General features: G+C 33.0%; 3 protein-coding genes across 4 annotated transcripts; 2 read left to right on the top strand and 1 right to left on the bottom strand.

The window, feature by feature from the left end:
* The first annotated feature begins 798 nt into the window (after positions 1-798).
* Positions 799-4,729, top strand: LOC107946368 (LRR receptor-like serine/threonine-protein kinase RPK2). The gene has a single exon (XM_016880656.2). The coding sequence runs from the start codon at positions 1,038-1,040 to the stop codon at positions 4,419-4,421; it is 3,384 nt and encodes a 1,127-aa protein (XP_016736145.1). The 5' UTR covers positions 799-1,037; the 3' UTR covers positions 4,422-4,729.
* Positions 4,730-4,920: 191 nt separating this feature from the next.
* Positions 4,921-7,412, bottom strand: LOC107946370 (ninja-family protein AFP2). 2 transcript variants are annotated; one of them, XM_016880659.2, is made up of 2 exons: positions 6,291-7,412; positions 4,921-5,458 (listed from the first exon to the last, which is right to left on the bottom strand). In XM_016880659.2, the coding sequence occupies exons 1-2, from the start codon at positions 6,934-6,936 to the stop codon at positions 5,052-5,054; spliced, it is 1,053 nt and encodes a 350-aa protein (XP_016736148.2). In that variant the 5' UTR covers positions 6,937-7,412; the 3' UTR covers positions 4,921-5,051. The 2 variants fall into 2 exon arrangements, with proteins under 2 accessions (XP_016736148.2, XP_016736147.2); XM_016880658.2 differs by having other exon boundaries at positions 4,921-5,473; positions 6,291-7,405.
* A 5,302-nt stretch (positions 7,413-12,714) lies between these two features.
* Positions 12,715-17,663, top strand: LOC107946369 (asparagine synthetase domain-containing protein 1). Its single transcript, XM_016880657.2, has 13 exons — positions 12,715-13,161; positions 13,315-13,508; positions 13,613-13,748; positions 13,884-14,141; positions 14,355-14,428; positions 14,647-14,743; positions 15,488-15,593; positions 15,693-15,786; positions 15,969-16,162; positions 16,249-16,348; positions 16,430-16,546; positions 16,704-16,760; positions 17,062-17,663. The coding sequence occupies exons 1-13, from the start codon at positions 12,789-12,791 to the stop codon at positions 17,173-17,175; spliced, it is 1,914 nt and encodes a 637-aa protein (XP_016736146.2). The 5' UTR covers positions 12,715-12,788; the 3' UTR covers positions 17,176-17,663.
* The last annotated feature ends 696 nt before the right edge of the window (positions 17,664-18,359 follow it).

Raw genomic sequence — 18,359 nt, 5'->3', positions numbered from 1 at the left:
ACAAGTTTAATAATTTCTCATAATTATAAAAAATAAATATATTTTATATTTTCAAAAAAATTAAGAATTTTCAAGCTTTTTTTACAATTTTCTAATAAATTTATTTTTCTGGATTTTGGGTTAAAAATTATAAAAATTTCAAAATGACACTTTAGTTATATTCAAGGACCAAATTAACTATTAAGTCTATGAATTAATGTGCAATGTCATTCGACTGTTAATTATTATTTTATAATATTTTATAGCTGAGTGGTCAAAATGAAAACTTATTAATAATTGAGTTGCTAACTATGTAGCTCACTTAAATACTTTTTAAGAATAGTGGCTTAACATACCACGTTGATATCCATACCAAAGATAACAAAGATGTGACTTAAATAACCAATTTCGAATAATTAAATGATTAAATTATAATTTTTTATAATTATATGATTAAAATGTAAATTTGTTAATAATTAAATGATTAAAAATGTAGTTTATCCTACTGAAAAATATAATAATTATACAAAATTATTAAAATGTTAAAAATTGATATAATAATCTTTTTATAATTTTTTTAGAAAATATTAGAATTTTCTTTTATACTTTTCGTAAATTAAAAAAATTTGATAAGTAGGAAATATGGGATACAAAATGGGCCCCACAGTCCGCCTGTTCTTCCAAGGAGCCTCCGTGTGTTGATGGACGGTTATGATGTATTAATTGACCGGCAGATGGACCCCACCTCGCTCACCCGTTAGTCTGCGTGGGCCACACTATCTTGCATAGAAAAAAAAAAAGAAAAGAAAAAACAGAGCTTTGCTCAAGAGTAGACTCAGACTTTCTTCCTTCAACCCCATCAAAGAAGAAGCAAAATAAAAAACGCGTTTTTCTCATCCAAAGACCTCCCCATTTCCTCCAAAAACAAGCACTTCAATCAAATGATTTTTGCCGTTAGAAAACAGAGAGAGTAATCTTTGGTCCCTTTGGGGGTGGATTCTTTCTTTCAACAACAGAGATATCATCTTCTTTGTTTTTCTAACCAAAAAAGAAACACCATGAAATGCTATCTGTTCTGTAAAGATTTGATCTTGTTTGTGTTTCAACTGTTTGCTTTCTTCTACTTAGCTTCAGGGAACTTGGCTTCTGAGAAAAGAATCCTGTTGGAGTTCAAAAGCTCTGTTTTTGATCCTTCCGGGGTTCTTTCAAGCTGGAACTCTTCAAACAACCCTAATCACTGCTCCTGGTTTGGAGTTTCATGCAATTCAAGGTCTCAGGTCATCTCCATCACCATTCCTGGTGGTTGTCGTGAAGTTTCTGAAGGTAACTTTGCTCAACCTTGTTCTTGTTCTTCAAAGCTGTCTAAGTTCCCGTTTTATGGTTTTGGATTGAGAAGAAGTGCATGTTCTAAGGGGAAATTAGTGGGGAACTTGTCACCTTTGGTTGGGAAACTTACTGAGCTTAGAGTTTTGTCTCTTGCTTTTAATGATATTGGTGGTGAAATTCCTTTAGAACTATGGGGTTTACAGAACTTAGAAGAACTTGATCTTGAAGGGAATTCACTTACTGGTAAGTTGCCTAATGAATTTGTTTGGTTGAGAAATTTGCGGGTTTTGAATCTTGGGTTTAATGAACTCGAAGGGGAGATTCCAGGATCTTTCTCAAGATTTGTGGATTTGGAGGTTTTGAATTTAGCTGGGAATAAGCTGAAGGGGTCCATGCCTAGTTATGTTGGTAGTTTCCACAAGTTGAAGGGGCTTTATTTGTCTAATAATCAGCTAAAGGGACCGATTCTCGAGAATTTTGGAAGTAATTGTCGGTATCTAGAGTATCTCGATCTGTCGTGGAATTTCCTAGTTGGGAGTATTCCCAGTAGTTTGGGGAATTGTCCGCGGTTACGGACTCTTTTGTTGTTTTCTAACATGTTGGATGGTGTTATTCCTAATGAGCTTGGTCAGCTGCATAAGCTCGAGGTTCTCGATGTTTCTAGAAACAACCTTAGCGGTTTGATCCCCATGGAGCTTGGAAATTGTGCTCAGTTGTCGGTTCTTGTCCTTTCTAATCTCTTTGATCCCGTGCTGAGTGAGCAGAGTTCAAGTGAAGAGCTTTCATTTCGATTGCCACTTGCTACTACTGATGAGTATAATCATTTTCGAGGCTCCATTCCCATGAGAATTACTACCCTTCCTAAGCTAAAAGTACTTTGGGTGCCGAGGGCAAATCTTGAGGGGAAGTTAGCAAGGAATTGGAGCGGTTGTGAGAATTTGGAAATGGTGAACTTAGCTCAGAACCGCTTCAGTGGGGAAGTATTTGGCGTGTTTAATGGATGCAAGAAACTACATCATCTGGATTTGAGCTCAAACAGGCTAACTGGGGAGCTTGATGATAAGCTTCCAATTCCCTGTATGACACTTTTTGATATCAGTGGAAACCTCATGTCTGGATCGATCCCCAAATTTAATCAAAGTGTATGCCCCGGCTTTTCCTCCTTGAGTTATGGACTTCTCCAAACCCGTGATCCAGCATTTGTGTATTTGTCATTCTTTGCGTATAAAACGCGGCATGCAATGGTTTTTCCGTTTTCTAGTTCAAAAGCTGTGTTGATTCACAATTTTGGTGGAAATAGCTTCTCTGGTTCACTCCCAGGGCTGCCAGTTGTACCAACAAGATTGGAGAAGCAGATTGATTATGCATTTTTAGCTGGTGGGAACAAGCTCACTGGATCATTTCCAGGAAGTTTGTTTGGAAACTGTAATAAGCTTCATGGGTTGATTGCTGATGTTAGCAAGAACAAATTGTCCGGTCATATTCCATTTGGAATCGGTGCAATTTGCAGATCTCTTAGATATTTGGATGTCTCAGAGAATCAGATTACGGGGTTAATTCCCAGATGCTTCGGGTACTTGAAATCTCTTGTTTTTCTTGACCTAAGCAGAAACAAGTTTAGAGGTCCGGTTCCTGAAGTGCTCCATCAGTTGAAGTACCTCAAACATCTCTCCTTGGCAAGCAACAACCTGACTGGTTCCATTCCTTCTAGCTTTGCACAGCTTCGTTCCCTTGAAGTGTTGGACCTTTCATCAAATTCGCTATCTGGTGAGATTCCACAAGGTCTTCTTGATCTGAGAAACCTAACTTCTCTTCAGCTCAATAATAATAAATTCTCAGGGGAAATTCCTTCTGGTTTCTCGAACTTGAAGTCTCTTTCTATGCTTGAAGTATCATCCAACGACCTGTCTGGATCATATGCAGTGAATAATACAGATGTCCGTGAAAAGCCTTTACTTCGTTCACACCATTTATTCTCGCTGTCTGTACGATCTGCTGAAACAACCTTCACTGGAAGTTCACAAATTGGTGCAGCTTCTCCTTCCAGTAACACAATTGATGATCAAAGTCTAGATTCCATTGAGATCGCATCCATAGCATCTGCCTCAGCCATTGTTTCAGTTCTTCTAGTTCTAGTCATTCTCTTCTTTTACACCAGGAAATGGGTTCCAATGTCCAGGGTTCAGGTTTCTGAAACTAGGGAAATTACAGCTTTTGTTGACATTGGGGTTCCATTGACGTATGAAGCAATTGTCCAGGCAACAGGGAACTTCAGTGCTGGAAATTGCATTGGGAATGGAGGTTTTGGTGCTACGTACAAGGCTGAAATAGCTCCGGGAACTCTAGTGGCAGTGAAGAGGCTTGCTGTTGGAAGGTTCCAAGGTGTTCAGCAGTTCCATGCTGAGGTGAAGACCCTTGAAACAATGAGGCACCCTAATCTTGTAACCCTAATAGGTTACCATGCCAGTGAAACGGAGATGTTTCTCATATATAATTATTTGTCAGGTGGTAATTTAGAAAATTTTATCAAGGAAAGGTCCACAAGAGCTGTAGATTGGAAGATTATTCACAAGATTGCTTCGGATGTAGCCCATGCACTTGCATATTTACATGACCAATGCAATCCAAAGGTTCTGCACCGGGACGTCAAGCCAAGTAACATATTGTTGGATGATGATTGTAATGCTTATCTGTCTGATTTCGGATTATCAAGGCTTTTGGGTAACTCGGAAACCCATGCAACAACTGGTGTAGCCGGCACATTTGGATATGTTGCACCGGAGTATGCTATGACCTGCCGTGTATCCGAGAAGGCTGATGTCTACAGCTATGGAGTTGTGCTTCTCGAGTTGATATCAGATAAAAAAGCTTTGGATCCTTCTTTCTCCTCGCATGCAAATGGTTTCAATATCGTTTCTTGGGCCTGCATGATGCTGCGACAGGGTCAAGCAAAGGATGTGTTCACTGCAAGGTTATGGGATAGTGGTCCGCATGACCATCTTGTACAACTGCTGCACTTGGCCATTACATGCACAGTTGATAGCCTCTCAGCAAGACCAACTATGAGGCAAGTTGTCCGTCGGTTGAAACGAATCCAACCTTCTTCGGTAAGATAATCTGGTTTCTGGGTGCATACTATGATCTTGTAAGGAACAGCTTAAGTGCACAAATCGTAACAGACTTGTAGTTTGTACATTCGCACCAAAAATCAAAATTGTCATCCCCTGGCTGAGAACAATCCTTAATGATCTGCACAAAAATAGCAGATATGAATTTTGGAGACTGCTATATAAATGTATTTCAGTTCTCTTTGCTTTGGTAGTGCTAATCAAGGCAGGTTTAGTATGTCAAGATCTTTACTTTTATAGTGCTAACCAGTGTTTAAAATCTTATGAAATATTGGGTATTTTTACTTTTGTGGATCCTTTTTTAAGGTGTCAAGATTTTTTATCTTTTTGGTAAAGAATCTTTTATGATATTTTTCTGGTAACAAATCCGCAGTTTTTTAAGTAAATCCCAGAAACCGTAGCTTTAAAACTCCAGCTGGCAAAGATTGAACCAAATGGTCAAAAGAAGAGGCATTGAAAAAAAAAATCTCCTACGAGACATCAGGAAGCAAGTTAAGACTTTCACTTCTTAACATATTCCAAATAGAAAATGAATGTTTTCCAAAAATTGTCACTTTAAATTTGTCCCTATTACACATCCCAATGGGCAATTTTGTGAAGGGATGACATCAAAGTCCACTAGAAAAATGAAGCATAGTTAGGATTTACAACTATATGTCTAAGAGGGTGATCGACATCACCACCACCTGCATGCTTGACAAACTCAGCTGGAGATAGAAAATTTCCATGGCACACACACATTATCCTCACTTCCTCTCCCTTACCATACTTATATAGAATGCCTTCTATTCTTTTCCCATTTGGACCATCTCCCTTGGTGAATACGCAAGGCATGTCTTCCATCGCACTCCCTCGTTCTTTCCCTTTATTTTCAACCGTTTTACTCAGTGTTTCGGCCTCAAGTTCCGGAGTATGGCAGGTTTCACTTGTTTTTTTCCCTGAAGAACATGCAGCCTCTTGACTACCTTGATCTTGCAAGGACTGGATGCTACCGGAGCTTCTCGCTTCACCACAACTGCCTGCTCCTGCAATGCATGGGACTATAAGAATATGAAAACCAGCTGCTGCAACCAATAGCTTAATCATAAATAATCAACACCAATGATCAACATGGCAAACGTTAGGCTGGTAGCTATTAACATAGGAGTAATCGAAACAAATTTGGCATCTATGAGCCAAACTTAAAATCTTCCACATGTTGCCAAAAGATCGATCAAGCAGGCTAAAACCGTAAAGTGAAACTACATGGAAGAAGTAGGAGAAACTGATACGTTTCTCCTCCAAGGTGCAAAATATCTGCTGATTAGCTCGAGTGTGTAATTCAGGGTATGCAAAACCATCACAAAGTATGTACAACAAGTCCAAGTAGCAGTGAAAGGAACTTCAATCAAGGATGATTTCGTCCATGAGTGCTCTCTTATTTGAATATCCAGTTATTCTAAATCCCATGATTTTTATGTTCTTATTTGAACTACATCCTTGGCCTGCACAGCGCCTGTACTTGTATAGTAATAGTAGTATGGTACTCTTTACCGGCTACAGTTCATTGAACTCCAATGCACTAATTTTCATCAATTTTCAAATACATCTAATGCAGCCTAAGACTAGTGAATCATTCCAAAGAACAAAATGTTTACAATCCTCAACTTCAAAAGCCTAAAAGAGAAAAAGAGATCAAAATAATAAAGAAAATGTGACTGCAAAATGATGCAAGGGGAAATGCCACCATCTCTCATCTGAAGTCAGTTCCAATTCAACTATGAAACTAACAAAGCCACTATTATCTACCCCAAAATCCAAGAATTGAAACTAAATGCATGTACAATATCCTATAGATGATAGTGTTGGAGAAAGTACCTTGAAGAGCTTTATTTTCCATTTCTGACATACTAGAAGAGCTTCTTCCTAGTGATCCTATAGAGCCTTGTGAAGTGATCTGCCTTGCAGATGCAGCCCGACTCTGCAATCCAAAAGGTGGTCCAACCCCAACAATATTGGCTCTTCCAGGTTGCTTGTCTTCCTCTAACAAATTCACCTCCATTTTCTCTCTCGAACTCCTTTGCTTCTCACTTCTTCTCCTCTTGGCTTCCATTCTTCTTAGACTTTGCAATTTTTTTCTCTTCCTCCACTCTTCTTCAGTCTCGGTGGGCAAAGAAGAGGTTCTAATCAGTGTTGGGTAAGGAATCGTTGGTGGAGTATTGTTGGCACCTTCTTCTCTAGATGTTGGCATTGAACTAGCAATGGAGGATGACCTTATCAACTTCTTTGCATTCTTATCAACCCCAAATCTGCCTCCTAATGATAACCCAAGATTCAGCTCCACTTCTTCTTCTGCTTCATCTTCTTCTCTTTCACTTGTTATTGAAGCTTGGGTTTCAGTTGACATGAATCTTTGTAACAGGTCCCTTGGGTATTTCTCCATCTGCAAAGAAAGATTGCTCCGTTCTTTGCTGCTGTTAATTCTTATGTTCTCATTCGTTTCTCCCATTGTTGATGGAAACATAACGCAAAGAAAAAAAAAAGCCAACAAAAAAAAACCTTAAGCTATTCTCTGTCTATGTGACATAACAAAAAACCAGATTTTGATCCAAGTTAGCCTTACCAATATGCATAAACTTTGATTATTTTTACACCAAAGTTTCCTTTTTTTAAAAAGAAAAATAAAGAATTATGTAATACAAATAAGAGTTAAGATTGAATGACAAAACTCCAACTTGAAACCAATATCAACTCAAAAAAAAAAATGTTTCTTGCTCATTTCGTTACACACAAAAAAATTGTATATTAAATGAAGTCGATTTTACAAAAAAAAATTAAAAAAGAAGAAGAAGAAGAAGAAGAAGGATGGTCTGAGAGAAACAATTGATTGGGTGAAGAGAGCAAAATGATTGAAGAGATTCAAGAGAAGTAGAAGGAAGGAGAAAATTTAGAGGGTTTTCCTTTGTTTTTTATTAATGTTGAAAATGGAGTAAATGAGGAAGAAATATTTGATTATGACGAAAATACCCTGATAAATGAGACGGAGAAAAGTGGCGATCAGGAGAAGCACCCGAGCGACACGTGGTATACGATTTAGATAATAATAGTTTAAAAGGGATTGCCTTTTTAACGTGTTTTGGAAAACAAGCTGGCCGGAAAAACAAAAAGAAAACAAATTGTTAGGGGATATAATAACACGTGTAATTGTATAAAATGAAGCAGGGAGCAGCAGCTACGTGTCGGCTTCAGTTTAGGTGTCTAGGAATTTGCCACGTGGTTTCCTCATTTTTTAAAATTTCTCCTTTACCAATGATGCTACCTCCCTTCACTTCTAAGTTTGTTCTTCATATAAACAGTAGAGGCAGAGGCAGAGGCAGAGGCAGGATATTCTTTTTAAAGAGTAGAATTAATTTTTTTGATAGTATATGTATTTTTTAAATTAGTTAATTTTAATTTTTATATTTTTTAAATTTTAAATTTTAGATTTATTATAAAAATAATAATTAAATTTGTTTGATTAAATTTAATTATTATTCTTTTATCATGTGTACAGTTGTATATTTAGTTCATATTCTCTAATTAGATTATTTTAAATTTTATATTTTTCAAATTTTAAAATTACAATTTTAGCGTAAATAACAATTGTTAATCAATTAACTAAAATTTTAGTAAGTAATATGTAGAAATAATAAATTAATATAATATTACACATAAGATAATATATTTAAACCATTAAATTTTGAAAATACCAAAACTCAACTTAATGATTTAACTATATTTTTATTGATAAAAACTAAAATTTTAAAAATTAATAAAATAAATTAACAAAATTAAAGTATAAAAATAAAATGCGTAACTTTTGGTAAAGTGTAAAAACTAGAAGCAGAATTAACGTACTTGCTCATAAATTATTTAAAATTTATTAAAAATTAAATTTTCATTTTTTATAGAGAAAAAAGATTGAGTTATTCATAATTACACTTTAAATTTAACATTCATCAAAATTTCAAATCAACAAAGAAAATTGACATTAAATTAATAATTTAAATGATTTTTAAAAACCTGTTTGTGATTATTGAGTAAGATTTTTTTGTTTTTTTGGTAAATTATAATAATAAGGTAAAAGTCGAACAATAAATACAATTAATGCGACTGAAGCTTAGGTCACATTTAGGTTGATGAACACCCTTAATCACCAGATGATCACATGAGATTCAGTATTGAATAAATTTTGATTTTGAACAATTCCAGTTATTGTGCAAGTTTGATTTAAGTACATTAATATTTTAAATTATAATAAATACTAACATTGATAAATTTATAAGGTGTAATGATTTTTTGGCTCTTTGATTTTTTAAAAAGTTATTTTAATTTTAATTTACTTTTTTTATTTTTTAATCTTTAAATTTGTATTTTTTATCGTTTAAAATGGATAAAAAAATTAATGTTTGTTAACTTTGTTGACGCGGCATACACATGACCACGTGAATTATATGTCAATATTTAATTATTTTTAAAATTTAAAAATATTTTTTTATAATTTTTAAATAATTTTAATAATTTTTAATTTTTAAAATAATTCTTATATATATATTTAAATTTTAAAATTTTAAAAATTAATTAAATGTTTATATGTCATCCACCTCATAATCTACGTCTATGTCAGTAAAGTTATAGAACTTTAATCTTTTTTCATTGGGTAATTGACAAAAATAAAAGTATAAAAATAAAAAAGTTAAAATAATTAAATAATGCTAATTTAAAGGATATTTCTTTTTAGTCGACATTTATAAATGCACATTAATTGTATTTTATCTCATTAATTTTTTAAAATGAATTAAAAAGGGGAAACTGGTAGTTAGTATTTTCCAAGAAAGTAAATAGATAAAGTTGGAAGAGAATATAATTAGGGAGGACACGTCAATGATGTAGACATTGTTTGAAAGATTCTCCGACATAAAAGGAAGACACGTGTTGACCTGTTAAAATGCAAAAATGGACACTACGTGTGGGACATTTTGGTAATATCCAAAATCTGAACTGCGACGAATTGGGGGGTTTCCGGTTTGTCTTAAAAGAATCCGATTTCAGCTGGATAAGTATATTATTGATTTAAAGGTTAATCTGAATTATACCTCATTTTTCAATATCATATTTATAGTTTACCGCAAGGCAAAATTAGACCAATTTACCAGTTGACACGTGGCATAATATTTGTTAATCATCTTCCCTTTATTTCTTTCTTATTTCCACGTGGATTTTGTTTTATTTTTCCTCTTTTATTTTGTTAAAATTTTTTTTTTCCAATTTCTTCTTTATTTCCTTTTTTATTTTTCACGGGATCAATCTTTCTTTCAGATTTTTACTTTGTTTTTTCTCCAAACTTTTCATTTTTTTGTTTTTGTTATTTTGTTTCTCCTCTCTTTGTTTTTCATACTATAGACCCAACCACCAGAAAACTCATGTTTACAACCACCCCTAGATTCTGGGGACAATTTTTTTATTTTTTTTATTTTGTTTCCAACCTCAATTTTGGTCTCTTTCACATTCCGATTCAAAATACACCAACTAATTTTTCTAAAAACAATTTCTTTCACCATCTTCTTTTATTCTCTAAAAAAAAACTTTCGAAGTGGAATGGTGAGGGGTATTTTTTCCCTAAATTTTAAGAAAATCCAAGCTTGGAGGGTAAAGAAAAGATTGAATCTCAAGATGAGGCATCATTTGTTTCGTTTCTTGGCTTCACTGTAGAGTATAACCCCAAAGACTGTGAGTGCATAACCAAACATTTCGGTATTAGATACTGTTGTGACGAGACATTGTTGGAGATGGTGATGATTTTTTGTTGGTGATAGTAATAAAGATAAGATTTATTAAAGAAAATATCAAGAGACCAATTTTGGAATCTACAGTAAACTTGATGATGGTAATGGTGATGGTGGAGTAGTGCTGGGGATGATGATGATAGGGATGATGAATATTGATGACGAGGGAGAAGTAACAGAAAAAAAAAGGTCCACTTGGAAATAAAAGAGGAATAAAGAGGAAATCTTAAAAAAACATTTTTAACGATTATGTCATGTGTCAACCGTTGATTAGTCCAATATTACCACATCACTTTTTGTAACGATTTGGGGTAAAATGGTTAACAGAATAAAACCATAGGTATCAAAATAAGAGAAAAAAACCATGACTACTAGATTGAAGAATAAAGTATAGTTCAAGTACCAAACTACATATTAACCCTTACATTTAAATGCATGAAGATTTTGATGGTTTGTGTGTATTTTCCCTAATGTATTCACTTTTTGTAACCATTCTCGTTTCTTATAATAACGCCTACCCCAACCAAATGACAATCAACATCTCAAGCTCCATCACAGTTCACCTTGTTAAAACCCTCATCAGGTTTCCTCCATTTATCAATTGTTTCTGTTCGCCTACTTTCCTCAACCCTCAGCTCGTCTTTCTCCATACGCTAAAACTCAACTACTCCATTCCTGATTTGTTGGATCGGCATCTTCGGATTCCTCCTTTCGCCTTTGAAAACAGGCCATGTAATTTTGTTTTCCAACGCAAGTTTGTTGTCTTTAATTTTCACTTTCAACAATAGGAACGGTCTCTTTTCCAAATTTTCTCTGCTAATTACACTTGGGGTGAGATTCCATCGGATTGAATCAAAAATTTTTGAACTAATTGAGTTGATAAATTATATTTTAATAGCTGAACTCAATTTGATTTTTTTTTCAATCAAATCGAGTCAAAAAAATTTCGAGTCGAGTTAATGAATCCTATTATTTGTATTGAATGTTGTATTTACATGAACCGATTATTTAACTAATAGACGAAGTACAAGATTATTTAACTACATAAACAATATAATAGTTTTGCTTTTAACTTAATGTATAAATATTTATCAAAACAACGTAATTTTATTTTTTAACTTAATAGTTTTGACTTTTAACTTTAGAAAATGTAAACATTTATCATGTCCTTTTTTATTTGGATTATCAGATAACTTGAATTGTGTAATTTATATTCAAATTAAACTGAACATTTTAATTTTTTATTCAAATTAATCATAAATTTTTATCGAATTTTTTGAATCAAATTAAATTTTGCTCACCCCTTAAATTGTAGGTAGAAGAATAGGAAAATTATGTTATTGTGAAAGCAATTCCACTAACGGTGGGGTACATTATGTTATTATTAAATATCTTTTTATTTTATTAAAAACTAAAAAAAACTAAAAAATATGACATTTGAAAAAACATTTCAAATTTTAATTTTATCATTCTAAGAATTCTGGTTTTATAAATATATTTTAATATTTTTTCCCTCGAGTGTTATAATTTAATATAAATCTAATATGGATAGCTCAACGAGATTACTTTCAACTTTCATTTGTTTCTTTGTTAAGCTTGTGTAATTATAAAAAAAAATAGTTTTTTTTTATTGAGGACTTGATTTAGTTGATAAAGGTGGAGGTCCTGAATTTTGAGAATTTAGACTAACTGTGCGTAGTTAAAATTTGAGAGTTTTTGAATATTACTATGAGCTTTAATTTGATTAGTTTGTCTAAAAATAGTCTGATTCATTGTTTTGTAACACTTTAATTATTTCTTTTCATTTTTAATTCATTTATGCTGTACAATAATTTGATTTCTTACACAGTGAAAATTAGGACAATAGTAGTTGTAAACTTAAAAAAACAAATTTTTTTAATAATTTATTTTTTAAATCTTAGTTTTACTGCAACATAATTTTAATCTATACGATTTAAGATAAATAATAAATTTAATTATAACTAAATAGTATATATTTGAATTTTGTATTCTAAATTCACATTCTAATCCTTTTTAAATCTAGAAGTGTATTCATCATTAATCTTGACATTGCATTATCACCCTTGTTTCCAAACTCACCCTTAATTTCATAAAAGGATCGTATTCCAAAATTAAAATGTTGCTCTAATCATTGTTTGGGATGAACTTCATTTTTTTTAAATATGCCATATTTTTTATAAAATTTGAGATTTAATTTTTATATTTCATACATTTTTATTTGAAATTTTCAATTTAATCATTAAAATTAAATATTTTATTTTAAAATTTTAATTAAATTTTCTTCGAATAATATGGTTGATGAAAAATAAATATCTTAAATTAATACATTTTGACAAAGTTACAAACGAAAATAATGAATAGATTAAAATATAAAAATTAAATATTAAATTTTATGGTACTAACAACAAATTTTAACTTTTTTTTTTAAGAGTCGAACTTTAAAATATAGTTAGCGAGGTTGAAAGTCAAAACCCTAAATGGAACAGTTAAAACACTGAGAAATCGAGAGAGAGCTGCCGCCGGTAACAAGATGTGCGGAATCGCTTTACTTGTCTCTGGCATTCGCATCGGCTTATCGTCTCTAAATCTCGATTCCATATCTTCATCCTCTAAATCACATCTGGTTTTTTCTGTAGATGATCTTAAAGCTGCTTTACAAAGACGTGGCCCCGATAGCTTGGGCACCATGAAGCTTCTTCTTCCTCTTCATTCTAACTCTTCAAATTCTACTAACTATCGGGTTTCTTCTTTTAACGAGGAATCTCACGTCCTAGACAAAGGTTCGGACATGTCTGAATCTTTTGCTGAATTTGTTTTTCTCGGTGCTACGTTGCAGTTAAGGGGAGTGTCTCCTGTTTGTCAGCCATTGATGGATTCTTCAAGGAACGTTCTTGTTTACAATGGTAAAAATTGTTACTTTCTTCCGATTAGATTTTTGGGTTTTGTTTCTTTTGCTATCAGAAATTCAGAAAAAAAATTCAGTTTATGCTTCTTTGTTTTGTAAGGCAGTGAATAATCCCATTGCTTTGTGTTCTTTTCTTGTTGTATGATTAAAGGTGAAATATTTGGAGGAATTGAGGTTGGTATTGACAAAAATGATACTGAAAGTCTTATGCAATCTCTGGGAAACTGCTGTTCCTGCCGTTCCCAGGAACATAGGACAACTTGTGATTTTAATGGACAAGCGAAAGGTTCTATTGTTGATGTTCTTTCAGTTATAAAAGGACCATGGGCTATCATTTACTGGCAGGTAACCCCTAGTGGTAAGTCACAGTGTGTCTTTGTTTAATTTGGTAAAATTTATATTTTCTTCAGGCAATCTGTTACTAATTTTTACTTATTTGTCATTGACAGGAAAGTTCGAAAACCCTGTGGTTTGGTCGAGATGCGTTTGGTAGGAGAAGTCTTCTTGTTCACTGGCCCACCATGGAGGATCCTCGTTTTCTGCTTTCATCTGTGTCACCTACTTCGTCAAGGCTACAAGATTCCAGTATGTAATTGATTCACTGTTAATCCTTTTGAGCTACTCTAAATATGGTACTTTTTTATCTATTGTATGCAATGCATCTATGAACGATCTTTCAATTCAATTTGAATTGTATGGAATAATCTCACTCCGTTGTAGGCTTTGAAGTTGAAAATGGGAGTAGTGGCATCAAATTTTGGGAAGAGCTTTCGTGTGGGATATACAGTATGTCTGTAGATGTGAAAAAATCAGATGGGAGTTTTCATAGTGAAATCAAGAAACATGAATGGACCAATGCTATGCTGAAAGAACTGATCGAATGGGAAAGAGTTTCCATCGAACCCAAACCTGCAGAGTTGAATTTTTCCCATTCTAGGACTTCGAGTGCTGAACTTGACATAAATTCGTCTTCTTCAGGTATGTTGCTGTTGAAAAAAAATCATGCATAAGCATGGGTCTTATTATGGAATTGTAAGAGTTTGGAAATTTTAGGTAGTACGGTTTTGTGGTCTTGTTCCTTTCTTATCACTGAAAGAATTTTCTGATTTGGTTTATTGATTTAAAAATTTCATGATGATATGTTATTGTTTAACCTTTATTTTTATTGAATGGAACCTATTTGTGCTTCAGTTTTGGCGCAGAATGTGTTGACAGCTTTGAGGGAATCAATGTTGCGGCGCATATCACTGTATAATATTTATCAGGTCTAATTTATTGAACTGAATTATAATTGCTGTTATTACATGTTAGGGAAAGATGCGATGGTTTAATTCTTCATTTCTTTATTATAAGTTCAATTTAAGACTAAACATTTGGTCTATTGCCCAGATTGTTGAATCTTGAATAGGCTTTATCCTAGTGGTTAGAGCTGTAATTGTATTTCAGATTTGTTAAATTGTTTTTTGCATAAATGGATGTGTAGGCCCTAAAAGAAACTGTTCCCGTGGCTGTTCTCTTTTCTGGTGGATTAGATTCTATGATTATTGCTGCATTGTTGGATCAATGCTTAGATCCTAATTGTAAGTATTGCTATCTATCTCTTTATGTGTTTATTTCTTGTAATTTAACTTGCTGGAAGTATATAATTTATTTCTCACTCTATCCCATTTGTATTTTGCATGTTAAAGTTGTCTTGTTCAAAGCTTCACTCTGGAAAATTGAGAAGTTCTTAACACCCGTGTTTTCTTTTTTCCCTTTTATTGCATTTAACCAAGAAAATGTTATAGACAACTATTTAAACACCTAAAATTTGCATATTTCTTATCCTTTTTTTTACTCCTTTAATGGCATGAGAAGTCAACAAAATGACAGTTTATCCAGTCATCGAGAGTATAAAATGGTCAATTTTGAACCTATCCATGTGCCTTGAACCGGAAATCTAGCCAGCCAATGTATAATCTGTTGTTCAAGGGATAGATACTATTTACCATTTGGTACTAATTACGTCATATTTCTTATGAGGAAATTTTTGTGATGCAATAAAATTTAGTGGTCTTTCATGTATGACAAACAAACTTGTACAATGTTGGTTAGTGTGAAGTGTGACACTCGAGGTGGGGTTATTCACAACTCTGGTCTAAGCTACTAGTATACCCCTTCACTTTTTTTAGACACAAAAAAGTGATTAAAGGAGTTTAAAAGCTAGATATGGGATGCAAACTACCTCTCTTGTGTGGCACTGAAGTGTCATTATTATTGAGTAAACTGAAATATATTGGTCAGTCCTTTATCTGATGCAATTGCCTTCCAATGTCTCTTGGCAGATGAGATTGATCTCCTTAATGTGAGCTTTGATGGTGAGTCTGCTCCTGATAGAATCAGTGCAAAAACAGGACTTAAGGAACTTAGAAGGGTTGCACCTTTGAGAAGGTTCAGTGTTAAGCTTCCTTCAAAGTTGCAACTGATGTCTGTCATGATAATCGATGTTTATCTAAGCGTCAAAATTTTTAATTTTGTTCCTTAATACAGGTGGAGACTTGTTCATATCGATGCTGATTTGTCAAAGTTGACCTGGGAAACAAAGCGTGTCTTGTCGCTTATTAATCCTGCCAATACGTACATGGTACTCATTTTATTCCATGATCTTATTGATTGCTAGCTTCCACTGAAGCACTTAATTATCTAGTTTTCTTCTGTTGTTTGATATCAAAACATAATGTTGTATTTTCAGCGAAAGTGGAAGACAATGCTTTTAAATGTTCTAAACCCTTACTGTTGAATCCCATGTTGCATTTGAACTTCCAGGATCTGAATATAGGAATAGCTTTGTGGCTTGCTGCTCGTGGTGAAGGTTGGATATGCAAAGAGAGTAATAATGAGACTGATGAAGATAAACGTGTCAATTACACATCAAGGGCCAGAATTCTGCTTGTTGGTTCTGGTGCAGATGAGCAATGTGCCGGATATGGTCGGCACAAGACAAAGTATAGGCATGATAGGTCTGTATGGTGTCTTTATATTAATCTCTAATTTCACGGTGGTTTATATCTTTACATATTAAGTGAAATTACTTCTCTGCCAATAGTTGGCTTGGGCTACACAAGGAAATGAAATTGGACATGCAGAGAATTTGGAAAAGAAATCTAGGAAGAGATGATAGATGTATTGCCGATAGTGGAAAGGAGGTAGTGCTAATGGCTTTTTCTCGTTGTCTAAGTGGTGCCTATTGCTTTTTATCTTAACTCTTTAATTGTGTTCTTTACTAGGCTAGATTTCCGTTCTTAGATGAAGACATTATTAGGACGCTTTTGGATATTCCTCTTTGGGAGGTTGCCGATCTTGATCAACCAAGTGGAAAAGGTGATAAGAAGATTCTGAGAGAGGTCAGCATATTTCTTTAGTTTACATTTTCCTTTAAGTCAATTGGTTTTTTTCACTTTTGTCAAATTTAGTGATTGCAGTCAGGTTAGATTGTCTTTGCTCTGCACGGTTCTAGTTTTGGAGATTAAAACTGATACTATTTCGTATACCTCTTTTTAGGTCGCGCATATGCTTGGTTTGCATAATGCTGCAATTCTTCCCAAGAGAGCAATTCAGGTCCATGTTCCTTCTTTTCTTTCCTTTTTTTTTTTTTTGCTTTACTTACTATTTTCCTTTTTGGGTTATTTTATGTTTTTCGGTATAAGCATTTAACTTTACAAGAACTTTATATTGTTCTTCTTGTTAAAAGAATTAACTGTTTACAGGGCAATGCTATATATCCCTTAGCATAAAAATTGATTAAGAAATGAGTTCTATCATATGTTATCGCAATGCCTTCTTTGACGAGTTGTTTGATATTTGAGATGATATGTTTCTTATAACTTGACTTCAAAGTTATTTTGATTTGGTTGGTCAGTTCGGATCAAGAATTGCGAGGGAGTCAAATCAAAAGAACTTTGGAAGTAATCGAGCAGCCAACCAGGCATCTGCAGGAAGTGTAGTAATAAATGTACAATCGTACTTCAGTTGATGTTGTGCTTTGATGATGCTTGTTGGATTCAAAGGCTTTTCTGGCCGGTTTAAATACAGGATTTCCTTCTCAGCAAGTGTTTATGGCGACAACGGTGATAAATTTGACAAGCCAAATGCAGTCTTCTAGTTTATAAAGCTAATCTAACATGCATCACAGGCACTGCTTTAAGATTCCAATATGATCCTTGTTTTTCACATTCTTCTCGAAACCCCGAAGCTTTTGAGAATGAATTTCACCGGTTGCTGATGATGATATTCAGGCAAGGCAATCGATGCAATCTATGTTACTCGAATTTGTCAGATATAGGTAATGTCTTCAACATGAGTAGGTTTAATATTTTTTGTAAAAAGTATTTTCATGTATTCAGAAAACCGATTCCCAATTGTGTGTCAAATAAGAACCGTTTTAGAAAATGAAGAGTGCAAGTTTTTGGTTCATTTTCGGAGAAGAGCTAATCGTAATACTATATGTTGTGCTTGATTCTAGGTTTAATGGTGTTTGAACAATATCCTATTATTTGTTTTTTTCCCTCCCTTAATAGTTATAATATCAATAAATAAAAATTAAGTTATTCTTATCATTATAATTATTATTGTTATTATCAGATTTAGCAATGTTTGATGAGATACGAAACATGAAAAAGATACATAAGTACGGTTTGAATATACAAACATACAAACATGTTAAAGTTTATATAATATAAATTATTAACATAACAAGTTACATAAATATAAAATGTTTTCAATATGATAGGATCATTTATATATATAAGGGTAAATTCCATAGTTAGTTAACTATTATTTTTTTCAAGTTGCAATTTAAGCATCACGTTATATAATTCGGTCATTTTTGTTACTCCTGTTAAAATTATAAACGGCAATTTGATGTGGCAATTAAAAAATCCAATATAATAGAAATTAAAAAAAGTCGATATAATAATAAATTTAATCTTCAATTTTTACATATTATATCAATTTAATCATAATTTTAAAAAAATTAATATTCAAAATTTACAAATGGTTTCAATTTGGTCCTAGTTCTAAAAAATTCAAAAATATATATAAATATATTAAATATTTAATAATGAATTCAAATTTTATATTTATATTTATATTTATTTAATATTATAATATTAAATAAAATAAAAATCCTCCATATTTTTAATTGCTACATTAGTTTGT

Source organism: Gossypium hirsutum, chromosome D12, assembly GCF_007990345.1.
Source record: "Gossypium hirsutum isolate 1008001.06 chromosome D12, Gossypium_hirsutum_v2.1, whole genome shotgun sequence".
NCBI classification, from domain to species: Eukaryota; Viridiplantae; Streptophyta; class Magnoliopsida; order Malvales; family Malvaceae; genus Gossypium; species Gossypium hirsutum.
This window is presented reverse-complemented; position numbering and strand designations above follow the sequence as displayed.